This window comes from Magnolia sinica, chromosome 17, assembly GCF_029962835.1.
Source record: "Magnolia sinica isolate HGM2019 chromosome 17, MsV1, whole genome shotgun sequence".
NCBI lineage: Eukaryota > Viridiplantae > Streptophyta > Magnoliopsida > Magnoliales > Magnoliaceae > Magnolia > Magnolia sinica.
The window spans coordinates 44,372,825-44,400,666 of NC_080589.1; the positions used below are offsets into that span (position 1 = coordinate 44,372,825).

Below are 27,842 nucleotides of genomic sequence, written 5' to 3' on the forward strand. Positions count from 1 at the left end.
GATAGAGAAAAATACGGCCAAATCAATAATGAATTGGATCATCTGATCAGTACTATTTTTGCATTGTGGTCTATGAAATGTTTCATAGTTAATAAACGGTTCAAATTAATTGATTGGACTATCCAAGTGAACATATGCAAGAACATTATACCTTAGTGCTTAAAGAGTACCAGACCATTTCTCTTTTCCATTGATTTTATGTGAAGCCCCTCAGTTTTTGAAAAAGCTTCGTGGTATCAAAGCCTAGGTGGTACCGTTAATTTCATGACCTTGCTCCATTTTAACAAATCCAATCACCGCCAAAACCCATCTTTGTCAATCCGACAATTCCCCATATCCCAGACCTCCTGCTCGCCCTTTCAACACCCCTCTAAGGGCCTGTTTGGATGCCCGTGACTTTCTTAAGTGGTAAGAAAGTTACATGTAACTTACTTATAGGTGAAAGAAAGTTATAGGTAATCCTATTTTGATGTAAGATGTAACTTACTTACAACTAGTAACTTTGTTTTTGTGTTTGGATAACTTGTAACTTTGTTACAGGAAATAAGTTGTATATTCACCCTAACTAGAGCTTGAAATATGGAATTGTTGAAAATGATATGAATGGTTTACTTGATAAGTGGGTTGGGTTGGTCCATGTGTCAATTGGCCATACCCACTTCTAAGGCCTACTCAGAATGAATAGGGCTCTCAACCCCTTGGGTTTGCATTCAATCCTAGAGTACTGGTTTGATCGGGTTTGGACCTGGTCGGATCCAATAAGGTTTGGGTTGGGTCTAGGTCAGTGCAAATAAGTATATTTTTACACTATTGAGTCCACTTATTGAATGGCTTAGACTGCATACACATGCGCCATATTGACACATGCATATCATGTAAATGGGCTCTCTTGCATGCATATGGCTTGGCAAATCCTATTCCAATTACTTCTGGTGAATATATAATATGTATTTAACATTTTTAAAAAAAATGCTCTAATGTTCTTGGAGCAACATAAATTATAATGCTCCAAGTTGCACTATTACACTTTTATGGTTCAATGTACTGATTCAGGCCGTTCAATAGATCCAACCCACATTTCATGGCATACGATACAAACATCTTATCAATCTGGATGGTTAAGATTGCTTTTGCAAAATAGGTCCAATCAACCATTTGATCCATCATGGATTGCTTATAATTCTAAAATATCTATTTTCAGTCAATCATAACCATCCCATCCCATCCATGGCTTGGAAAAGGAATGTATAGAGAAAATAAGGCCAAATCAATAATGAATTGGATCATCTGATAAGTACTATTTTTGCATTGTAGTCTATGAAATGTTTCGGAGTTAATACACGGTTCAGATTAATTGATTGGACTGTCCAAGTGAACATATGCAAGAACATTATACCTTAGTGCTTAGAGTGTACCAGACCATTTCTCTTTACCATTGATTTTATGTGAAGCCCCTCAGTTTTTGAAAAAGCTTCGTGGTATCAGAGCCTAGGTGGTACCATTAATTTCATGGCCTTCCTCTATTTTAACTAATCCAATCACCACCAAAACCCATCTTTGTCAATTCGACGATTCCCCATATACCCTTTCAACACCCCTCTAAGGGCCTATTTGGATGCTCGTGACTTTTTTAAGTCGTAAGAAAGTTACATGTAACTGATAGGTGAAAGAAAGTTATAGGTAATCCTATTTAGATGTAAGTTGTGACTTACTTACAACTAGTAACTTTGTTTTTGTGCTTGGATAATCTGTTACTGGCAATAAGTTATATATTCACCCTAACTAGAGCTTGAAATATGGAATTGTTGAAAATGATATAAATGGTTTACTTGGTAAGTGGGTTGGGTTGGTCCATATGTCAATTGGCCATACCCACTTCTAAGGCCTACCCGGAATGAATAGGGCTCTTAACCCCTTGGGTTTTCATTCAATCTTAGAGTACTAGTTTGATCAGGTTTGGGCCAGCCCGAATCCAATAAGGTTTGGGTTGGGTCAAGGTCAATGCAAATAAGTATATTTTTACACTATTGGGTCCACTTATTGAATGGCTTAGACTGCATACACATGTGCCATATTGACAAATGCATATCATGTAAATGGGCTCTATTGCATGCATATGGCTTGGCAAATCCTATTCCAATTGTTTCTGGTGAATATATAATATGTATTTAACATTAAAAAAATGCTCCAATGTTCTTAAAGCAACATAAATTATAATGCTCCAAGTTGCACTAGTACAATTTTACGATTCAATGTACTGACTCAGACCGTTCATTAGATCCAACCCACAATTCATGGCATACGATACAAACATCTTATCAATCCAGATGGTTAAGATTATTTTTTTTTGCAAAATAGGTCCAATCAACCATTTGATCTGTCATGGATTGCTTATAATCCTAAAATATCTATTTTTAGTCAATCATAACCATCCCATCCCATCCATGGCTTGGAAAAGGAATGGATAGAGAAAAATAAGGCCAAATCAATAATGAATTGGATTATCTGATCAATACTATTTTTGCATTGTAGTCTATGAAATGTTTCGGAGTTAATAAACGGTTCAGATTAATTGATTGGACTGTGCAAGTGAACATATGCAAGAACATTATACCTTAGTGCTTAGAGGGTACTAGACCATTTCTCTTTACCATTGATTTTATGTGAAGCCCCTCAGTTTTTGAAAAAGCTTCATGGTATCAGAGCCTAGGTGGTACCATTAATTTCATGACCTTCCTCCATTTTAACTAATCCAATCACCACTAAAACCCATCTTTGTCAATCCGACGATTCCCCATATACCAGACCTCCTGCCCGCCCTTTCAACACCCCTCTAAGGGCCTGTTTGGATGGTCGTGACTTTTTTAAGTGGTAAGAAAGTTACATGTAACTTACTTATAGGTGAAAGAAAGTTATTGGTAATCCTATTTGGATGTAAGTTGTAACTTACTTACAACTAGTAACTTTATTTTTGTGTTTAGATAACCTGTAACTTTGTTACAGGCAATAAGTTGTATATTCACCCTAACTAGAGCATAAAATATGGAATTGTTGAAAATGATATGAATGGTTTACTTAATAAATGGGTTGGGTTGGTCCAAGTGTCAATTGGCCATACCCACTTCTAAGTCCTACCCAGAATGAATAGGGCTCTTAACCCCTTGGGTTTGCATTCAATCCTAGAGTACTGGTTTGATCGGGTTTGGACCTGGTCGGATCCAATAAGGTTTGGGTTGGGTCTAGGTTAGTGCAAATAAGTATATTTTTACACTATTGGGTCCACTTATTGAATGGCTTAGACTGCATACACATGCGCCATATTGACACATGCATATCATGTAAATGGGCTCTCTTGGATGCATATGGCTTGGCAAATCCTATTCCAATTGCTTCTGGTGAATATATAATATGTATTTAACATTAAAAAAAAATGCTCCAATGTTCTTAGAGCAACATAAATTATAATGCTCCTAGTCGCACTAGTACACTTTTAGGGTTCAATGTACTGATTCAGACCATTCATTAGATCTAACCCACATTTCATGGCATATGATATAAACATCTTATCAATCCGGATGGTTAAGATTGTTTTTGCAAAATAGGTCCAATCAACCATTTGATCTGTCATGGATTGCTTATAATTCTAAAATATCTATTTTCAGTCAATCATAACCATCCCATCCCATCCATGGCTTGGAAAAGGAATGGATAGAGAAAAATACGGCCAAATCAATAATGAATTGGATTCGATCCCTCCATCTTTGGGTAACTTGAAAAAGCTGAAATTCCTCTACTTCTATGATAACCAAGTTGGTTAGCAGACACGGAGAAACCCATTTCTCTTTACCACACCATTTCTCTTTACCATTGATTTTATGTGAAGCCCCTCAGTTTTTGAAAAAGCTTCGTGGTATCAGAGCCTAGGTGGTACCATTAATTTCATGGCCTTCCTCTATTTTAACTAATCCAATCACCACCAAAACCCATCTTTGTCAATTCGACGATTCCCCATATACCCTTTCAACACCCCTCTAAGGGCCTATTTGGATGCTCGTGACTTTTTTAAGTCGTAAGAAAGTTACATGTAACTGATAGGTGAAAGAAAGTTATAGGTAATCCTATTTAGATGTAAGTTGTGACTTACTTACAACTAGTAAATAAAAAATCTTAGTTAAAATTATTACATTTTATTAAGCCCATGTAAATGAATAGTTTGGTCGATTCTTAGGTTAAACTAATCAACAGGTGAGCTATAAAAGTGGGCCCACGTTTTCAAAATGATTGTAACGTGAGGAAAAAAAACTTTCAGGTAACACATAAATCATGGTATGGCCCAAATAGCACCATCATTAGTAGCCAATTTTAGCTTACTACTATGGTTTGGCCGTTGACGTGTTATGTGGGCCCCACTATGATGTATTTGTTTCATCCACACCATCTATCCATTATTTCAGATCATTTTAAGTCATCAGCCCAAAAATGAGGTACATCCAAATCTCAAGTGGAACACATCACTAAAAATAGTGTTGATTGAATGCCCACCATTAAAAACTTCTGGTGGGCCACCAATGTTTTGGATCAAACTGATATTTGTTTTTTTCTCTCTTCATCCAGGTCTTTATGACCTAATCAACAGGTTGGATGTCAAATAAACATTACAGTGGGCCCTGGGAGTTTTTTTAAAGGTGGAATTTTAATTATTACCGTTTTCTGTGGTGTGGTCCATCTGAGATTTAGATATGCCTCATTTTGGAATCAAGCCCTAAAACGATCCAAAAGAATAGATGAACGGCATGGATAAAACAAATACAAGATGGTGGGCCTCATAGACCACCAACCATTACCCACACATCCTAGACAAACCGCCTCTCTAAAACTTGACGCAAAAAGAAATGGGAAAACAGAAAAAAAGAAGGAAAGGGTTTTCTAACCTTGCTGGAGCTCGATGGGAGAGGGAGAGGGAGACTAGGAGAGGGAAATGAAAACTGATAGAGTGGGAGAAGGAGACTGAGAGAGAGGGAGATGGAGACATTGGAGGGGGATAAGGTGTTTATATAACAAATGGGCTACCAACCGGCTTCAATACACAGATGCAAGTTACAAGCTGCGATTCTTCCCATAAAATTTGTAGGTAGGCCTCTTCAATGCAAGCTGCGATTCTTTCCATAAATTTTGATTTAAAAAATTCCAACTGTTACTTGTATCAAAGATATAGGTAATTTTAAAAACAACTCAAGTGCCTGTATCATTTTCGCACCTTAGTGGTACCATTAATTCCGGTGACCTTACTCCATTCTGACGAATCCAATCACCACCAAAACCCATCTTTGTCAATCTGACGATTCCCCATCTCCCAGACCTGCTGCCCCGCCCTTTGAACACCCCTCTAAAACCCATTCCAGCGACCTTCCTCCATTATGGTGAACCCAATCTGTTTCAAAACCCAGCTCTGCCATTAACCATCCAAAAATAAAAATCACAAATAGACATCACTTGCAGATCAAACAGTGCTCCAACTCAAACACCAGCACTCCCTTCTCCCGCTTGCCTGTGGACCAGACCTACGCTCGACCTCTTGCCTAGGAATCAGGACACAACTAAAAAAAACTTTTGATACTCTGCAGGACTATCATCTTTGGGGCATCTCACATAGAAGGAAGCGGAATGAGTACTGAGTAAAATATGTGGGGTCCACCATGATTTATGTATTTTATCCAGTCCATCCATCCATTTTACCACATAATTCGGATTATATCCAAACCTCAACTGGACCACACCACAGGAAACAGTGTGAATTGATGTCTACCGTTTCAAAATTTCTTGGGAGCCACATAAGTTTTGGATCAAACTTGTATTTGTGTTTTCCCTTCATTCATACATTTTTATTTTATGAACATGTTTGATGAGAAATAAACATCATTGTGGGCTATGGAAATGTTTCAATAGTGGAAATCATTATTCCAACTGTTTCCTATGGTATGATCTACTTGATCTTTGGGTATGCTTAAATTTTGAGCTCAACACCTAAAATGAGCCGGAAAAGTAGATGGACAGGGTGGATAAACCACATGCATTTATGGTGGGCCCAACAGAGTTTACTCAGTACAGTAACAAGGTACTGAGTTACTCAGTATGCAATCTGATTTCCAAATGGAAATGCCCACGTTGAAACTTTCTAGTGGCCCACCTCATGTTTATATGCCATACAAAACCGTTAATAAGTTGATTCTCACATGCATGAAGGGAAACACCAATATCAGGCTGATCAGAAACTCTTGTGGCCCACAACAAGTTTTCAATGGTGGGAGTTCAATAACCATTGTTTCTTGTGGTGTGGCCCATTTGAGATTTGAATATACCTTATTTTTTAGATGAGGTCCTAAAATGGGCAAACGCAATGGAGATGGCCGTTGGAAATGGTGGGCCCAGCTACATGCGAGAAAGCATAAATTAGGGAAATTGTTTTTCAAATATTAATTAATTTGATAGCTAACCAAACAAACTTAGTCTGTGTTTGGATACACATTGATTAGCTATTGATTTGACTAACAGTAACAAATCAGTAGCTTAAGTGGCAAACGTTAGTACGGTAACATGTTATTTAAGAGGTGTTGAACACTTCAAAATGACTAATAAACTTGAGCTAAAACATATTGCTTTTATTATTGGAGTAGAGAATGACTGAAGGCGCTCTCAATTGTCCTCGCTAAAAGCCCATGGCTAAAGGGAATACCTCCACTGTTGTGATCTACTTGTGCCCTCCTCCATAACTTCTCTCTTCCCTCTCTTTCTTTCCTCTACCTCTTCATCCTTTCTTCCTTTTGTTTCATGATTTTTAATTATTTTTAATTTTATTATTTTTAATTTTTTTAGTGGTTTTATGCAAAGGTGGTGGAGGTTAATGGTTACAATTGCTATGGTTTGGGGCTTTTGAGCGGGCGTACAAAGAGTTCTCAATCATTCTACCATTGTTCCTTGACCATTCGGTCATTTTACAGCTGCACAATGCCTCTCTGTTGCGCAGTTGTGCAACCTAACTTTAATAAACTTTTATTCTTTAACAACCGGCTCCTAAAAACATACATACAGGAAATTGAACTTTTACCTACGAACAAATTCGTAGGCAAATGATATGATTTTGTCTCACTAAAGACTTTTACCTACGAACGTTTTCGTAGGTGAAAACTGTGTTAAGACTTTTACCTACGAAAGTTTTCATAACTATACTTTTACGGACGAAATGTTTCATAGGTGAAAACGAGACTTTTACCTACAAAATTTATCATAGGTACAAACTGTGTTAAGACTTTTACCTACAAAATTGTTCATAGGTACAAATGTTGACGAAACTTTATCCTACGAAACTTTTCGTAGGTAAAAACTATATACTTTGTGTTCGTCGACACTGGTAAGACTTTACCTACGAAATTTGACGTAGGTAAAAGTCTCTCTTCCCCCCCGCCAAAAAAAAATCAGGCAAAAATTCCTGTTATACACCTATTATAATATATTTCGTTGTATTCACATTCAATTTTTAACCTCAGTTCTAAACAATTGAGGCTAAATCATTTTTTTTAACCCATTCATAAATATGTGCATAGTCAATCATTCATTCATTCAATCAAATACAATGTTTGTTTCATGCCACAAAATACCAAATCGCAAGCTGTTGCTAACTTATTGAATTTGTAGGGCATAGAACATCTACATTGGCATAAAGGAAGACACAATCTGCTTCAATCGAGCAAACCTCTTTTTCTGACTCAGACGAAGATATATCCTCAGAACTGCTAGTTTCAGGCTTCTTCTTTGGTGCCACCTCAAAAGAAGCTTTGAACTTCTTGCCACTCTTCTGCTTCTCGACTACTTCCTCTACTTCTCTCTTAAGCTTTTTGGTAGCAGATTGTTTCTTAATAAACTCCTCTGGATGCCTCTTTCCTGAAAATCGCCAAACTTAATGCTCTAACTAATTCTCAAAAATAAAAATCAACAGAAAAATAAATAAAATAAGTACAAAAAGTATGAACCCCTCTTCGCAGATTTTACTGGTGAAATTGCCATGGGAGCTGCAGCAACCTGAATTGCAATAAGAAAGCATATAATAACAAAATTGCTGAAGACAAAATTTTGTTGATTTAAGTGAATACCAAACTGATATATGATAAATATATTACTTTAAAAACAAATGCCTGTAGAAAAACCTATATACAATGTGTATAATAAAACATGTCAGATTCTTATTCATTTTTAACTGTCCATTTTTCGTGCCGGTGTAACCTACTTGAAATGTAAACTAGGCCATGAAAACAGATTCACCTTTTTCAAAGATAATAAATAGCCTGGATTCATGACAGAAGACCCAGAAAAAAACAATCAAGAAAACACATGTTACTTATGCTACAAATGAAACAAATGGCTGTGAGAGAGAGAGAGAGAGAGAGAGATTCAAATAGAAGAAAATCCCAGGCAGATACCTCACAACGAATAATTCAACATTTTACACTACAAATAAAAGTTATTAGAGTTTTCAAATTGAAATTGAGAATTGCAGTACAAATTTACCACTTTTTATCCAAAAGTTCCAAAACACTTCATATCATATTCAGGGTAACAAAAATAAAAAATGGTAAAAGGGGCAACAGAAGTCCACCTTCCTGGGGTTCCTGTCAAAATCAAAAAGCAGCAGCACAAAAGTAAAAATAAATAAATAAATTGTCTGACTGTAAAATACCTAAAGCAAGGCCTTAGATTGGAATTGATTGGGAAAACAGGACTGTGTACACAACCCCCAGTAGCTGGGACAAGGTTGTGAGGAGAAGTAAAAATCACCTAACTATGAAATGAATATATTATTTAACATTTCTACTCCTACAGCTACAGCCCATACTTTCATATGATCTCCGTCTCCAGTAAATATAATCAAATATCTCATATGTGCATCGAGTATCCAGAAATTTAAAGAAACATATTGCAACTCTACCAAGGAGCCATAAGACAACTGATTGAACCTTTAAAACCATTCAAGATTGACTCAGGACGGGAAGTTCTAACAGATAATAATCATTATAGCTTACGACACTAAAGTCCTATTTATGTTGTAAAATCACAAAGCGTAAATCCTTTTAATTTTCAAGATCCTCCCAACCCCGAAGCAAGTTCAAATTGCAGCTGATTTGAAGGACATCATTCAAAATATTTGATTAATAAAATCCATAGTTGATTCAGTATCACACTTTCATTTCATCCTAAACGAGGAATGGGAAAATTCTGCACATAATATGCTATCCAGTCGGCCTGATGTCATTACAATATACAAATTCAAAGCAGTTCTCAACTTATACTGACATATAACAATCCAATTATGCTAACTGTAAATAGCTATAATTGAAAGCTTTTCACTGCAAACCATCGCCCTTGTCTGGTGACCATTCAGAGTGGGGTACAGAGTAGCCATGAGATAACGAGATCATCAAACTTCGTGTAGGGACTCGAAGGGCCCCCAATAAAGATTGATGATATGGGATAGCCCAAAAGAATTCCGATACTATTGTGTGAAACGACTTTGCTTGTATTACTACCAAAATATAGTAACGTATAAGAAAAGATCAGCACCTCCTTTTGGAACTTATCCAGTTCGAATGGAAAATCAAGTGCCATGTCAGGTACAAGTTCGTAAAAATGATTTGCAATCCCTTCGCTGCTTCCAGCCACAGCCCAAGCCTGCAGAAGGGAAGAAACTCCGAAAATCAAAGCACCGGCTATAAAGCAATAGACTGGAATGATTACACTAAGAAAAGAAAAAAGAAAAAGTGCTATATATATATTAAGCATATATGATTCTCTATTATGTAACAAAAAATTGCAAGCAATTCGCATCATGTAAACAAGCCGACATGAAGCCAAAAAGAATTTTTCAATCGAATCCAAACCAATCCAATTCAAAGAGAACAAAATTTAATCAAGGCGGTACACCCCAGGGCTACCAGCCTTCTCCTTGGCATTTACACAAACATCTACTAGGCATTCTTCCGAACTCAGTAAACACTACCAGAAAAAGATTTGGATTTAGTCTCTAAAAAAAATAATCAATGACAAGAGTTGAGAGGAAAGATAAAATCAAGTACAACAAATAAAACAAAAATTATCATTAATTTAGATCTAGATGTAAAGCTATTTGTAGAAATTATATTGCAATGGCAGTATCAATTTTGAATCTTAGTGAAGATACAGAAGGCCTCCATCGATCCCTAAGATAATGTTGAAGTGCTTCTCCCAGTCTAGCAACTTGCGTCGTTTTTCATCTTCATGTTTCCATCCAAATGTATCAAAGCATTAGTTATGCTAATCCAAACATAAGCTTGAATTGAAAGTTTCTTATGGTTATATAGACAAACCAAAGATGAAGAAATCTAAGCTCTTGCTCAACAGGTATTTATAGAACAGTACTATCTCAATTAAAAGATCAAGAGCTTGTTTGGATACACAATTAAACTAAATTGTGAACATTCAGTTCAATCAATGGAAATTATCAAATGATATTGTGTTGCCTAGTAATCATATGAGGAAGCAGCTCTCAAATTGCAATTGCATTTCATTTCTAGTCCATGGTGTTGTGAATTCTGTATAATGGCAAAGAGATGAGAAAATTCATAGCAGTGTTTGACTTTTACCTCAAGTAATGGCCGCACCCATTCCTTCATTTTGTGAGAGCTATGTAGAAATACAATAGCTGGCCTGTTTTTCTGTTTGCTTTCCTTCATGCTTAAGATCAGCACTGGCATGCATCCAATAATCAAACTTCAAGGATGATCCCAGACCATTTCATTTTCGTGTTGTATGGTTGAAAATTTTCATTTGAATGTCCTACATTCATGATTCATCTACACATGGTGAAGATTTCAGTAAAAGTTTCTTACAGTGGCCCATTAAACATAATTTGGCCAAAAAATCAGGTTGTTTAATCATAGGACACATGTAAGAAAACAAATGGACAATCTTAAAAAACTTGCAAGCTCTCTCTACACCATTCTTCTTCTTTTTTTTTTGTTACATAAACATGCAGCACCACAAAACCTTCCACTTCTTCACAAACTAGCACCCACAATGAGACGGACAACAATTTCAATAGATTTTCAGATATACCATAGTCATACACACTATATTCATTAATCTTCTTAAGCCATTCTCAGGTAAATAAAGAAAATTAAGAAGACTAACATAACAAAATTCTGGTCTAAATATACTTGAAAACGACTAAAGTAGACGACTGCAGCATACACACCAATCTAAGGTACCTTTTTCGAAGGATAATCAATCTGCAGAACTGGCATTTAAAAACATATCAAGTTTCACATTCAATCCGTTCCAATAAATCCTATCATAGGAAACTTGAAGCTACTCTCAAGCCGTTTTTTTCATAAAATCAAAATTAGTTTCCTAACATTGAATGAAGGAAAGCCAACAAAAAGGCATAAAGTGCACTGAAAGAAAATAATTGAAACATGAAAGGCACAAGGGAGGGCCTTAAAAGAAGAGGGGTTGAATGAAGGAAAGCCAACAAAAAGGCATGTTGAAGTAGAAGAACTTGCAAAAGAATCACAAAAAATAAAAATAAAATTGCACAATCACAATAACATGGGTACATTTGGAAACCAAGTAGGCAATTCACAGCCAAGGCCATCAACCTCGAGAAGTAGATGAGTGGCTAAAGGAGTAGAATGGCAATAGAGTATCAATTACACAAGGGAAGCCACTTTATACCAGGTGGGCCACATCACAGAGTTATGGTCTGATGGAAATGCACACCATTGAAAACTTTCTAGATTGTGTGTGGGACTATCCATGTCTTGTATATGACATCTAAGCCATTCAGAAGATGCATCCATTTAGGATGAATAACAACCAGCAAGGAAATCAAGATTTTCAAAACTCAGGTGGGCCACGAAACATGGTCTTGAAGGTTGAAGGTTTTATGCACTATTTTACATATGGTGTGGTACACCTATGTTTTGGATCAACGCGTACATGATGGATAGATTATATGTCATGAAATCATCACAGAAGCCCCACACATACATTCCTACATTAAACATAAGGTACAACTAATGTAGAGAAGGTCGCAGACACTTTCATGTCCATGGTGATTTTGGAATTCCTATTCTTTAGTAGAATTTCCAATATGGGGATGTTTTGTGTTGTATCAGACAAAAGAAAAGAAAAGAAAAAGAGCTCTTTTCAACTAGAGTGTGATTCCAATTTTTGGTCATTCTACTAAGGGTAGAAATCCCAAAATCATAAATTATTCTTCTAATGGGCTGAGCCGAACACAGTTCAATTGACTTGTGCATTCAAATGATCTCCATATTGAAACCACCTTACACTCAGTTGGAGTCAAAAGAAACATAACTGCATTTTGAGGGCTCCGTCCTCATTATAATAGTAGGACACATTTTCATCATTTAAAATTGAGTGAAAAGCTGCGCTTGTGGCTATTTCATAAGAGGAGAATACTAATTTGTGATTTTGGAATTTCTACTCTTAGTAGATTTCCAAAAATCACAAAATGGGGATGTTTTGTGCTGTATTAGGAAAAAACAAAAGAGTTCTTTCAAATCCACATGAATATCATTTCACTGTTTTTGGATTTTCTACTAATAGTGTAAGAGTAGAAATCCAAAATCACATATTAATGTTCTCAGAGGCTGAGCCAAACACAAGCTAAACTGATTAATGGTTCCTTTTTTCTCTTCTTTTTTGAAATGTGAGAACACACGCACTCTTACACCCCCATGCACACTTTCAAGAGTACCCGATGGAAAAGTTTCGAAATGAAATACCCAGTCAGAAATTATCCATATCCGATTTTTCTGGCCACCAACATGAGAATCCAAACGAGGTTTCTCATGAAACAACTGCTGGAGAAAGATAAAACCTAGAACACTTGACGTAGTTTACTAGTTACCTTTCTTTTATTTTCTTCTCTTTTCTTTCTTTTTTTTTTTTTTTTTTTTTTTTTTTGTATCAAAGTCACCATTTCTAAATGTGGTAAATGTGTATGAAATCCGAAACAATCATCCAGTGGTGTTGCTTAAATGGACCATATACCAAACTTCATACTAGTTGGACAATCGTAACCCTTGGATTGGAGGTCTTTTAGGGGGGAAAAAGGACAGACAGAGGAACTTTGACGGATGTTATTTAATTCATTTTCCCTTCTATAAGAATCATCCAATAGAATATGGTTAGGAGTATTTGATCAGTGTGATTTCCAATCATCCAAGGTAGAGTCACATGTTCCCAAATAAAGATACTTACCAACTTGTAAAAGAAAATCTTCCATGATTTCTAATCAAGAACAAGCCTACAATAGCATCTCAGCAAATTATAAGCACAAAAACCGTACAAACAACAAGAAACTAAAATAACCACATGAAAAATTAGCACATAACACCAACCAACACAAGAAACAAAACACAGATTCCTTAGACAAAAATTTCTTCCATGATTTCTATTTAAGAAAAAGCCCATGAAAAAAGAAAAAAAACATAACCCTTATTAAAAACAAAATATATAATAAAAAGCATAGTTCCTTCATAAAAATAATAAATACTAAGCAAACATCATAACATGGATGAGAAAAGACTGAAACTTTTCTCCAATCATTTCAAATTCAAAAACGACAAAAAAAACCCCCATAAATACAACTACAAATGAAAAATACCCAGATCATCCATTCACAGGATCTATACACCCTCCAACCACGAAATCCATAAAATCAACAAAAAATGTGTGTGTGTGTGTGTGTGTGTGTGTGTGTGTGTGTGTGTGTGTGTGTGCATGCATTAAAAATAATAATAATAATAATAATAATAATAATAATAATAATAATAATAATAATAACTTAGATGAGAATATTGAAAAAAACTCAAAATCTCTCCAATCATTTCAAATTAAAAACCAACAAAAGACCCATAAAAACAACAGAAAATGAAAAATACCTAGATTATAATTCATCCAGTAACTTTATCTCAGCACATTCCAAATACAAAACCCATAAAATCAACAAAAAAATAAAAAACGAAAAATACCTAGAATATAATTCATCCATATCAAGCAACCAACACAAAAATCCAAACATGATGTGCTCGAAAAAGTAAAAAAAGAAAAAGAAATCTCGAAAACTACTGTTCTTGGATCCAAACAACAATAAGCAGATATCGCAATATAAATGAGAAAAAAAAAACTAAAAATTTCTCATATCATTTCAAATTCGAAAACAAACCCCACAAATGAAATGAGAATAAAAGCAATATCTAGTGATTTTTGTTTACCTGAGAGAGAGAGAGAGAGAGAGAGAGAGAGAGAGAGAGAGAGATATTTGCCATTAAAAACCCAACGTAGGGTCCATGGACACCATTAAAAACTTCTTAGGGTCCAATGTAAGGTTTATTTGCCATCCAACCCTAAATCCCTAAATCCCCAAATCCCTAAATCAGTATTGAGATTGAGAGAAATACCTCAACCTTCAATCGAGCTTCAGAGAGAGAGAGAGAGGGCATGGGTGGGTAGGGCGTTCGGCAACGGTCAGCGAGAGAGAGGAGAAAGAGAGGAAGAGAGATACAGAGAGAGAGAAGAGGTAGAGGATGCGAGAGAGACAGAAGGTGGGAGGAAGAGAGATCGAGAGAGAGGAAGAAGACAGGTAGAGAGAGAGGAGGGAGAGGATTCGAGAGCACCGGGAGAGGAAGGGAGGGGCAAGAGAGAGACAGAGGACAAGGGAGACGGGGGAGAGAGAGAGAGAGAGAGAGAGAGAGAAAGAAGGGCGTGATGGAGGGGTTGAGTAGCTAGACTCGTTACTGAAGTGACGCGTCAGCAAGTTCTATGGGCCCAACTATGATGTATTTGTTATATCCACACCGTCCATCCATTTTGAGATATTATTTTAAGTCATGAGCCAGAGAATGAGGCAGATATAAATATGTAGTGGACCCCACCACAGAAAACAGCGGGAAGAGTGATTCCCACCTTTGAACCTATCTTAAGGCCCATCGTAATGATTATTTGAAATCCAACCTATTCAAAAGTTTTTTAAAAAAAAAAAAAACATGAAATAAGGGAAAACACAAATATCATCTTGATATAAAAATTTTGTGGCCTTTAGAAGTTTTTAATGGTGGGCATCACTGTCCCACTGTTTTTTGTGTTGGGTCCACAGGAGCTTTGGATTTAACTCATTCTTTGGATATTGCCTTAAAATGACCTCTCCAAGTGGATGGAAAGTGTGGATATAAAACATACATCATGGTGGAATGAGAGGTGTATATATATCAGGTGGACCACACCACATAAAACAATAGTGATTGGTAATCCATCATTAAAATCCTCGTAAGGCCTACTGTATTGTTTATTTGACATCCAATCTATTTATTAGGTTATACAGGCCTAGATGAAGGGGAAAAACAAAAATCATCTCGATCCAAAACTTTTATGGCCCCCAAAATGTTTTAAATGGTTGACGCTCAATTAACATTGTTTCCTATAATGTGGTCCATTTCATATTGGGATATGCCTCATGTTTAGTCTCATGTTGTAAGATGTTATTTAAAAATAGATGGACGGCATGGATTAAACACATACATCATGGTGGGGCCCACAGAGCACCAACCACCAGCCATTGGATGGTGTCAGGGGGAGTAGCCAATTTGTTCCCCTTATTTGTGGTGTGGTCTATTTAATCTTTGGATATAATTCATTTTTTCAATAATTCTCTAAAATGATCTTGAAAAATGGATGAACGGTGTGGGTTGATCCCGAATTTTCAGTAAATCCAAAACTCAAGTGGACCATGCCACATGAAATAGTGTGGAATAGTGATTTCCACCGCTGATACCTTCCTTGGGCCCACAGTAATTTTATTTGACATCCAACATGTTCATAATATTAAAAAGATATGAATGAAGAGAAAACACAGACACATCAGCTTGATCTAAAACTTCTATGGCCTATAAGAATTTTTCAATGGTAGGTGTTCAATCACACTATTTCCTGTGGTGTGGTCCACTTGGGCTTTTAATATGATTTCTATTTCTTCTTTATACCTCAAATTATCTGTTAACATAGATTAATGGAGTGGATAAAATAAATAAAAAAAGGTGGACCCCACAGAGTTTACTCTAGTAAGGGTAATGAGTAACTCACCTAAGGGCCTATTTGATTTCTCATTGTAAGTGTAAATACCGAGTGAATGGGTAATTATGACCCTTTCACTCGTTTGGAAATTTTGGAAATTCCTGCCTTGGAAACCATTCAAAAGTGCTACTTGAAATTTTTGGACCTCGCTGTGACATATATGACATATTTGTTCCGTCCATCTGTTTTACCACAACGTTTTGAGACATGAGCTGAAAAATTATGAAGATCCAACACTCAGGTGGCCCACACCAAAAGAACCGATGGCCTTAAGAAGTTTTTAACGACAAGTATTTAATTCACTTTTTTTTGTGGTGTGGTCCTCATGCCATAAATTCATCTGGCATAATGGGTGAATGGTGTGGATAAGTGACATGCATCACGGTGGGGGCCACAACCATTTTACAGCCTTTTTGATTTTTGTGTACAAAAAGTAAGCGGTCAAATCAAATACAGGGAAGAGTGTTGTAAATACACAAGGAAATGATCATTATCCAGTTACACTGCATTTACCTCTGAATTGGAAAATCAAACAAGCCCTAAATATAGTGGAGAGAGAGGTTTCCTTAAAACATTCATAATCATATATTGGGCCTACCTAAATGTGATTTAGATATCCAACCCACTCATTATGTGTGTCCCACTTGGATGAGGGGTCAGACCAGGTTTCAGCCGCATCGAAAACTCACGTGGGCCCCACAAGTTCTTTTATATTTTTTAGGATGTCTTCACATGGTTTTAAATGGCATGGCCGACCTGAGTTTCGTGTACGGATGATTTTTTACATATCTCATAACCAGAAGGGTGTCACGGTGTTGATGTTCGACACACATTATGATGGGGCCCACAAAACTTACTAACATCAACACTTAGGTTCTCACGAGGTCAATAAAGTTGGGTCACAATTTCGACAAAAATATTTGCCCCATTTTACATGTCTAGTCCATTCACTATTTTTTTGATCAATACTCAATTTCACTAGTTACTTGTCCCGATCAAGTTACATATGAAAAAGATATTGGGCATACAAGATTGATCAACAATTTTAATGAAATTTCATTTAAACATCTGAAGTTATTTACTCTTCAATCTGGACTAATTAGATTGTCCAAAAATGGTTAAAGGTACAATTAGTGGATGTGCCTAATAATTTAGTAATTTTTTTTCAAAAATAAAATTCAATTTCCATTTAAAAATAACATTCTTTTTTAAAATGTATATTTTCGAAAACATTTTAACAAAATAACATTTTTATTATAAATTATTTCTTAAAAAAAAAATTTAATGCAAATTTTGAATTTTTATTTTTAAAATTTCAAAAATTTTCTCATATTTTCAATTTTTTCTCAATAATTTCAAAATGCTAATTTTTCTATAAAAACTATATACACACACACACACACACACACACACACACACACACAGAGAAAAATAGAGGATTATTATCGAGACTTGTGTTTGTCAAGAAATACATTAGCGACGGTTATGAGCCGTCGGGAAAAATTTTAATATTTTTAGCATGTAAAGTTTTTTGATTTGCTCGTCAGGAAAAGTGAGTTTTCAGACGTGGTGGGAATTTTTGGTCCATGGCGGGAACCTTTTGCGACGGTTTTAGTTCGTCGACAAAAGTGTCATGCTTTCGGTCGTACGAATTTTTGGTCCTTGGCGGGAACCTTTTCCCGACAGTTTTAGTTTGTCGGTAAAAAGCAAATACATTGCCAACGAAGCTAGTTTTTGTTGGTAATAACATCATACTAGATTTTTTTCCGATTTCAGCCGTTAGGAAAAACATTTACCGACAAAAATAATGTTGTACCAGATTTTTTCCGACGGTTGACGTCCGTCGGGAAAAACACGTTTACCGATGGAAGTAATATTTCGTCGATAATAACATTGTACTAGATTTGTACCGATGTTTGATGTCTGTCGGAAAAAACACTTTTACTAACGAAAGTAGTTTTTGTTGGTGTTAACATTGTACCGATTTATGCCGACGGTTTGTCCGTCGGAAAAGAACTTTTACCGACGAAGCTGTTTTTCATCGCAATTAATACCCTACCAGTTTTTACTGATGCTTCGGGTCCATCGGGAAAAATACTTATCGACGAAAGTCGTTTTCATCAATAATAACATTATCGGATTTTTTCCGACGGTTGATGTCCGTCGGGAAAAACACTTATATTGACGAAAATATATTTAGTTGGTAATAACATTGTATTGGATTTGTTCTGATGCTTTATGTCTATCGGGAAAGACACTTTTACAACAAAAGTAGTTTTCGTTGGTATTAACATTGCATGGGATTTATGCCGACGGTTTATGTCTGTCGGGAAAAACACTTTGACCAAAAACGATACATTTCGTCGGTGATCACGTCATACCAGATTATTGCCGACGGTTTCTGTCTGCAGGGAAAAACACTTTTACCTACGAAAATTTAATTTTGTCGGTAAAAGTAAATTTTTCGAATTTTTTTTCAAAAATTAAAAACAGCCATTGCCGACGAAAATTTTCATCGGTAAAAAGGACTTTTACCTACGAAATTATAATTTCGTCAGTAAAAGTCTTTTTACCTACAAAAAAATTACTCAGTAAAAATCCTATTTCTTGTAGTGCCACCAAAATTGCGAGATTCCATTAGATCGATGGTTGAAAGTCCATTTTATTTTCATTTTTACTATTTATAGTAAGTTTTAGCTTGATTATAACTCTTCATCCTTTGACTTGTATGAGTTGTGTAAAAGTGTTTAGAAAAATTAGGAGAATAACATGGTTAAGCCACAACACTTACTATAAATAGTAAATTTATTGTTTATAGTAATTTACGATTTTTAGGGAGTTTTAGTTATATTTTAATTCATAAACTTTCTTATGTCACCCTCCAAACTCGGAGATCGGTCTCACAAAATTCTCGATCGAATCCAGATACCAACACTCTATAGTACCCCATTCTCGGCTCCCAACGCCCATTCGCCAGGTTCCGATCCTGGGATGCTACGAGGAGGATTTTCAACATCAGTTTGATTCGTAATAAGCATAACTAAAGGCATAGCCCACAAATAATAACCAAAAACTCCATCACATTTTCACTATAATCAAAATTTACAAGTATAAAGCATATAAAGGGAAATACAGTGATGATGAACAAAAGCTCTAAGATGATCTGCTAAGCGCTCCTGCCTCATCGTTGCTGCGGTCCAACATCACCTATACGCAACGGTCGTGCATAAGCTTATGGAAAGCTTAGAGGGTGGTGAAAGTGTGTGAGCAAGGTAGTAATACAATTATGCAGTATCAGAGTAATGCGGAATATGCTGATGAATCCATGAATACCATTAGCCGTACCAAGGCTATGCGATGCAAGGCATGAATGATGTCGGCCATACCAAGGCCATGCGATGCGAGATGCAACTCAAGCATACGAATCCTCATCTAAGTCCACATATCAATACAACTCAACTCTAAAATATCACCAGGGTCTAGTACACTCCAAAGCAGATTGCCGCCCCATCGCGCATAATAAGGTGAGTGAAAGAGACCTCACTATCTGCCTGTTAATATCGAGCTCGGCTCATTACTAGCGGACCCATTCCTTGAGCTAGTCAAACTCAGCCTAGCTTTGCCCCCTCCTCTCAAGTGGGTAAGGCCGCACCCCCTTCCAACAGACCACGACACAGTGGAAAGTGCGGCCTTCTGGTAATCGGCACTCGGCGTTCATGCACCCACTCGATCTAGACGTTGGAGCAACCTCTTGGTACCTATGGGTTTAGGAACTTTCATCTAGGGATATCTTTAGCAACTCATGTAGAACAAGATTTTCGGTATCCAATCCTTCCAACCACGATATGCTTGTGGAGGCTATGGTCCTGATGTCGCTAGGGCATATAGTAATCATGTCACACAATGTGAAATGTATGAATCCACTATCCAGTCATGAAGTAATCCTCCGTGTATCGCGCTCTCATGTGGGCAACTCCCCCTTTCCAGAGAGTCCATAAAAATCTGCCTAATGGCATGTGCTATGATCAGTCACTCATCCCATAACAATCTGCCCAATGGCATGTATTATGATCAATCACTCATCTCATCACAAGCATGCAGATGATGCATATGAGCATGTATTATGATGTTGTGTTGTCACATACTCATAATCGGTATCGATAACCGGTGTCGGCCTCGATCATCTATAGTATAAAGATCGGCACCCGACCATGGTTATATCAAATTCGATAGCATGGAGTCATTCGTCTATGGTGAATGTGGCCCACTTTTTGGGTTAAATCACAAAGAGAATGATGAGAATGGGCTTAACAAGGCCTAAGGGAAGGTCACAATGTGGACATCCAACTATTATTTTCCATCAATGTGGACATTTAGCCAACATTGCTCCTAAGGAGTGGCCTACATAGGGCCAAACATATAGTGGGCCTATGACCTCACGTACAATCATGATGGGCCTCATTTATGTCACATAGGCCTCATCATATGGGCCAACATACATCACATCGGACCTGAAATACGTAACAGGTGGGCCTCGCACCTGGGCCTCAAATATATCATATGGGCTTAGAATACATCACAATGGGCTTGTCCATGGGCCTTGAATACATCACAATGGGCCTCTTATGTCAAGCAGACCACATTACATGGGCCGCATTATATGGGTCGCACTAACAGGCATCATGTATATCAAATTGGGCTCAATCTTATGTATGTTTGAGATCCGACCTATTCATAAGTTAACATAGAGATAACCTTAGAACCCCATTCTCGGATCTCGGCACTTCACATGCCAAATTCCAATCCTGGGATCCTACAAGGAGGATTTTCAGTATGAATATTTTTTTTGTAATTGAGCATAACCACAAGCATAAACAAATCACAAAACAACATCATCACATATCCACTATATCAAAACTTTAAGTACAATGTGGGAAGGAAAATATAGGGTGATCAAAAAATCCAAAATAATTTGATGCGCGCTCTTGCCTCAGCGCTGCTACGATCCAATGCTACCTGCACGCAACGGTCGTACATAAACTTACAAAAGCTTAGAGGGTGGTGTAAGTGTGTGCGCAAGGCAGGCGCCAAGTGTGCAATATCAGAGTAATGTAGAATTATGCCGTAAGTCCATGAATAAAATCAGTTGTACCAAGGCTATGTGATGCAAGACATGAATGTTATCGGCCATACCAAGGTCATGCAATGTGAGGCCTATGTAGCCAAATGTCATATGCGAGATGCAAAGCAAGCATGCCGGTACTCATCAAGTACACATATCAATACAGTTTCTCTCTAGGATATCACCGAGGTCTAGTACACTCCACACTAATCGTCGCCTCCCTAGCTGCAGCGCAACCATGCAAGTGGTAGACCTCACTATCCGCTTGACCAATAGTCCGCCAATACCTATCCCGCTCGTCGATAGCGGACTCATTTACGAGTGGTCAAACTCACCTAACTTATAACTCCCTCACTCAAGGGCGGATAAGGCCACACCCCCTTCCAACCGACCACGACATAGTGGGATATCATGTGCATTGTATTGAAATATATATATATATATATATATTTGTGTATTTTGAACAAGGTCCCCCACCTATAAAACTTTTCCATGAGGTTTTCATTACAAAGTAGTTTTTGGAAGATTTTTCTAGGTTGATTATTTTAAATTATCCACCTGGTCTTGTAGGTGGGCGTTGTAAAACAATTGTTGTGTAGTTAGTTTTTGAATGTTTAGGAGGTCAGACTCCATTGGGGATTTGGTTCTCAGATGTCAGATGCCAGCAATTAGAGTTGACCCATCACCATAAGAAAAACGGGCAAAGGCTACGGACAAAAACCATAGCTAAAGGCTTTTTGCTAGGAATATAGTCCGTAGCACGTCCGTAGCTATTGGTGGTGTGGCTAAAGGTCCAAAAACCAATAGCTACAGATTCAATCGGTAGCAATAGAGAGTCGCTATGGACAAAAGCCATAGCGATAATTTCTGTAGCGAATTGTGGTTACTCCTACAGATTAAATCTGTGGCAATAGATATCAATAGCTACGAATAAAGGGCGTAGCTATAATATCTGTAGCGAAATACACCTACGGCTACAGATTACATTAGTAGCAGTAGATAGTAATAGCTACGGCTAAAATCCATAGCTTTTTTTTGAAAATTTAAAAAAAAAATTGTAATAATGGTGCCGGTTTCCATTGCAAGAACCTGCTGTGATTGATAACTCATGTACTTAATGCTAATAGGAATAGCACATAAAATATAATCAGGAAAAAAAAAAATGATGCATTTATTACAAATCGTAATCAAATCATACAATGCATCCCACATTCACATTTCTAAATAAACAATACTTCACTTTGCTCAACCTATCATAAGAATTACAAAAAAGGAACCTATTCGAACTTTAGCTTCAACTTCATCTCCAAATACTTCCTACGAAGTTCTTCCATATCCCATTGCATTTGAGGAACTCTTTCCCTTTCAATTAAGATGGCTTGTTGCAGGTTTTGTTTACTTTTCTGCTTAGTACTTTCAAGTTTCACATCTAAATCTTTCACATGGGTAGGCATGTTACCATTTACGAGAATTATAAACACAACAATAACCATGTAAAGGGGTTTGAATGACATGGCAAGGAGTCCTGGAATCCAATGGATAACATATGTAAAGTTTTAATTAATTACAAGAGAAGCTAACAGAAAAAGAAAAAGAAAAGAAAAATATAACTTAAGCAGCCATCCAATAAATTAAAAAAACACAGTAGTCTAATCCATATAAAGTAATCCAAGAGATACTGAATCAATGAAAAAAGAAATCCAAACTCACTTGCCTCTTAGATTCCATACATGTACAGCCCATGACTTTTGTGATTTAGACTGTTGAGTAAAAGAGTGGACTACTATGATCTTCCAATCCGGTTGCATTTATATGCGTCAGCCATCAACAAAGAGCACATCATATTGATGGTCCAAATAGGCTTACATGTATGAATAATGCGCCCTACCTAATGAACCGAAAGGATCTGGCACATGTACACAAAGAAGGTCCCACAAGAATGCACAAGGCAGTGAGAGAGAGAGAGAGAGAGAGAGAGAGAGAGAGAGAGAGAGAGAGAGAGAGAGCTGCAATGTGGCCAAGTCACCAAAATAACCAGGCCTAGTCACGAAAATACCAGGGCAAGTCGTGCAACGTGCTGTGCCTCAGCCCTGGATATTCAAGTAGAAAACCGAATGACAGCTGAGTTCTGTTGACATGAGCCAGCTAAGTAATACCAAGTCAATGCAAATGAAAGTTAACTCAGAATATGGCTGTTCTGAGTCGATTTGGGTGAGTCCCAAGTCAACCAGCTGAGTTCGCAACAATGAGTCAAAACCATATAAAATGCAATCCTACAAAAATCAGAATGCCAACAAACAGTTGAAAGAGTGATTTTGTAGATGTACGAAGCTAATGAGAAAATGAGAAATGAACTTGCCTGTGTGAACGTTGTTGCATCTACAATGACAAATGGCACATTCACAAAATGAGCTAATGTTTTTGCAAGCAATGTCTTCCATGTCCTTACAATTAATATTATAGTATGTAAGCAAGATCATGAACCTCAGTCCACGTGAAGGCAAAAATCCACAAATCCTTAAGGCAAGCACCAAGAATAATGTGATAGATAAATGAATTAGCAGACAACCAACACTTCCATGCCTATATAAAGCAGAGGCCATACCTGAGCCAGTTGGACCCATTAACAATACATTGCATTTCTCTAGCTCCTCCGAATCATCATCCCTCGTACAATGCAAAACAGTAATTAAAAAATAGAATTTGAGAGAGAGAGAGAGAGAGAGAGAGAGAGAGAGAGAGAGAGAGGAATTGGGACTAAACAGCAAGAAAATAAACACGAGTAGCTTTCCAATTCCCAAAATGGAGAATAGGTGTATGCAAAGCAATCAAGTTGGGTTTAAATATCAGCTTCCAAACAACTTTTTTTGTGTAAATTTATTTTATTATTATTATTTTTTTCAACTAGTTCACATTTAGATGCGTCTAGCAGATACATTGTTCATGGAGTAAAATAAAAACCAGTCAATCAAAAGGCAATATTATGTTCCATATTCTACTGTAAAATCAAGCTACCTAGATGCAACCATTGCTTGAAATGAGTGTCCTTACTCCTTATGGAGGAATAAGCAGAAAGATCTTATAATTTGAAACGCATATGCATAAATAAGCTGCATCAAGCTTCTAACTGAATAACAATAAATCAGATTCCAATAGGACAAATGCAACCATGACCCAGTCGATCTATCCAAATGATGTAGCAATCGGACGGATCCACGACCAAAAACATGTGTAAACAACTTCAAGCCTTTTTTAAAGCACGGCCCAATAAGAATTTGGTCGGCCTGACTCCTTTTCAATGACTGCCAAAGCACGTAGTGCCGGAACATGAAGACCATTTGCAATTATATTTTTGCTTGGAATTTGATCCTTACATTTCCTGAAGTTCTCTTCTCAACATCGAGATTCTAGCAGTCCCTTCTTTCCGTCCTCGTTGTCGAGCCATCTTCATTGCCTTCAATTCCCCAATGCTCGCTGGAGCTGCACCCACAAGAGAATTTCCAGACATATTCAACAGTTGCAAGTTACTAAAAACCCCAATGTCGGACAGAATTTTTCCAGAATATAGGTTTCCTGATAAATCCAAGATCTGAGTGGCATCCAACCATATACAAGCTCCAATGCATATCAAATATACCTGAACCTTGAAGCAATTCCATTGCATATCACTAGCAAACACCCCATTTTTCCTACAGTTGCATTCTTGCAGTTTTTCAAATCCATAAATTTAAAATGGGTGTACTCAAAATCAATTACTTTAGAAGAAATGCTGGTTGGTCACGGTTCCACTAAGTCCACATGCCACAAGGGATGCCCGAGCCATCCATCAGGTTGGTCACACAACTTAGATAACCTGGCTAAGAAACAGGCTGGTCCACTCACATGTTGAATGTGGACCTAGGCAACTTCTCTTTTAAACCATGCAATGTTTTTGTACATGTAGCTGAGCCCATGTCATCCATGCATTGGCCTCACCTGATGTACAAATCTTTATCTGCAGTGGCCTCTTGCCAATACATATAGAACAAATCATAACTGTTTCTGTGGAAAATTTTGTGCCATCAAAGCAGAACTGTTTTGATTTTGGCATATCATTGCCTCTTTATGGAACTTCATATTAAAATTCTACGGGATTTTGATTGCTTGCATGTTTTATGTATCAATTTGGATAAAGGGGCTGACTTATTGATTGTGTTTTCATCTAGTCATACAAGGCCAGGTTCTCTCAGAACTAGTGTTTACGAAGGTGCAAGGAAAATCAATGATTAGCCTCCCTGACTGGTATGACTTTATCTTTGTGATTTATATCAAGTTGCATTCACTAATGAGAAATGGAGACTGCTGAACTGTTTTTTATTCAATGATTCTCAATCCACTAAGCTCAAAATCACATGGAGTATTGATGCGGACACAAGTGCATTCAAGGTGTACCAACGAAGAAAGCGCCAACCACAAGTGCCGTCCTTGTGGATAAGCGACTATTGAGGAGCTGAAGACCTTTCACATGTGATTGGACATATAGAAGACCCCAATTAGGGAAGACAAAAGTGAAGGAATATTGGAGAAAGAGGACCGAGCGCCTAAACTTTACCATACTTATGTTATTTGCACGTTTATATACTTAGTTAGCGGTCTTTTAGTAATCTTATATCTTTATTTGCTTATCCTAGGGGTATTTTAGTAATTTTATGTCTTTATGTGCTTATTTAAGTGGGGTAAAGCCCTAAACACGAATTTCAACTATTGATGAATGAAAAGCAAACCCTTTGGTTGCCTCCTTCCTCTCTTCTCTCTAATGGTGCTTCTTCTCTCCCCTTGATCTTCTTCTTCTAATTTCTTCTTGTGCCCCTCCAACTTCCTCAAGGTAATAACTTTCTTTCTTCTATTTTTTTGTTTTGGCTAATTCCTCTTCGATCAAAATCTTGAGAACCGATCTAAACCCTAAATCCCCAAATTCTCAAATCCCTAATCCGAGAAACTTCTTGGTTCTTCGGACTAGTGATCTTCATTGATCGATTGGGTGTGACCATGCAAGATCGGGAGGTCTCATCCCTCGTCGGATCCAACCTAAGTAGTAATTGAATTCCATACTCCATGGTTGTAGTGATGGCCCGCTCCATTGCATGTTTCCTTTATGATTTTCTCAGTTATGATGATTATTGTTAGAATTTTAGATCATTTATTCCTTTTATTTCCGCTGTTTAATTATCTCCATGAGCATACTAAACTAGCAAACCAGTGAAAAATAGTGAGGGTCCTACCTCCAAGATTGGTCTCCATTTTTGGTTAGAACCACAAAAATCCCAATAACAAATGTCAATATAATGACATCGAATGTCCCACCACCCAAGTCGAACACAACGATGTTTTTATCCCCACCTTTCTTCTCCAAACCATAGGCAATGGCTGCGGCTATTGGTTCATTGATTATCCTAGCTACATTCATTCCAGCAATAACACCAGCATCCTTGGTAGCCTAACTTTGAGCATTGTTAAAATATGGTGGAGAGCACATAAGGAAAATCAAATGAGTGGATGTTCAAGATCATAAGAGTAAATCACATAGATAATCACATATATCATAAGAGTCAAACTCAAAATAGAGTTTATATGACCAATGTTCCGAAAAAATATTTAATAGTCAGATCAAAAATCAGATCGTAAATCATAAGAAACTATCATTGTTTGACAATAAGGGATGATGACTAGTCCTGATTTGTGACCTTTATAAATGAGAAAGCTGAAACTTCAACCAACCATTTTGACGAAACCTGTAACTGAGCAAGTGCTGAAAACTGGAGACTATAAACAGACAGACTATCAAACGATACAGGTATGTATCGTTCTAAAGTAGCAATGGTGAAAAGACATGCTTACCTGTGAAGAAACATGAGCCTAGACTACCACATCCATTGGCTAACCAGTTCTGCAATAGGAGACAACAGAAGTTAGTTACAAACTCACATTGTTCAAATGTGAGATATGACCCAACACCAATCACAATAAGAAAATTCAGAACTGGCATAGCTGCGGAAATAAAAAGATGGTTGCAATACACGTGGCCCATCTTGTTGAGTGGATAGGATGCCCCAAGATACTATTGCATTGTGGAAAAAAAAAAAAAAAAACCTTAAATGAAACTATTGCATTGGATTATGCAATTGGAATTAAAAACCCAAAAATCCAAAACAAACCCAAATCAATTCCCTATTATGGGGCTTTTTACCCATAAAAACCTGTGCAACAAGCGCAAGTGTCACCCATTGATAGTTCATCCACTGTACGGTCGGAGACAAGAGAAACCCACCGACCAGAGACGAGAAAGACAGTCGTCCCTATAAAGTTAGGTCCAACAACAGCTTGATGACATTGAGGTGGAAACAGCCTTTGCACGTGTTTGGATTCTACGATAGAAGATGCAACAGACAAAAGCGTCTCAATCAGATATATCTATTATGAAATAACTTAAATAATACCATTCTAAACTAACTTTGGAAAGAAACACCACAGTAAGAAATGTTGTATGAGAAGTAAC

General features: G+C 37.1%; 1 protein-coding gene across 4 annotated transcripts; it reads right to left on the minus strand.

Annotated features, from left to right (window-relative positions):
• Positions 1 to 7,592: 7,592 nt before the first annotated feature.
• Positions 7,593 to 10,928, minus strand: LOC131231439 (uncharacterized). 4 transcript variants are annotated; one of them, XM_058227629.1, is made up of 3 exons: positions 10,671 to 10,928; positions 9,613 to 9,720; positions 7,593 to 7,938 (listed from the first exon to the last, which is right to left on the minus strand). In XM_058227629.1, exons 1-3 carry the CDS (start codon positions 10,779 to 10,781, stop codon positions 7,873 to 7,875), a joined length of 285 nt encoding a protein of 94 aa, XP_058083612.1. In that variant the 5' UTR covers positions 10,782 to 10,928; the 3' UTR covers positions 7,593 to 7,872. The 4 variants fall into 4 exon arrangements, with proteins under 4 accessions (XP_058083612.1, XP_058083613.1, XP_058083610.1 ...); XM_058227630.1 differs by having other exon boundaries at positions 7,593 to 7,966; XM_058227627.1 differs by having other exon boundaries at positions 7,593 to 8,076.
• Positions 10,929 to 27,842: the final 16,914 nt, after the last annotated feature.

Coding starts and splice junctions, on each gene's coding strand:
- LOC131231439 (XM_058227627.1), bottom strand. CDS start 10,781: ATGCCAGTGCTGATCTTAAGCATGAAGGAAAGCAAACAGAAAAACAGG. Junction 9,721..10,670: donor GGGTGCGGCCATTACTTGAG/GTAAAAGTCAAA, acceptor TCCCTTCTGCAG/GCTTGGGCTGTGGCTGGAAG. Junction 8,077..9,612: donor TGGATAAGTTCCAAAAGGAG/GTGCTGATCTTT, acceptor ATTGCAATTCAG/GTTGCTGCAGCTCCCATGGC.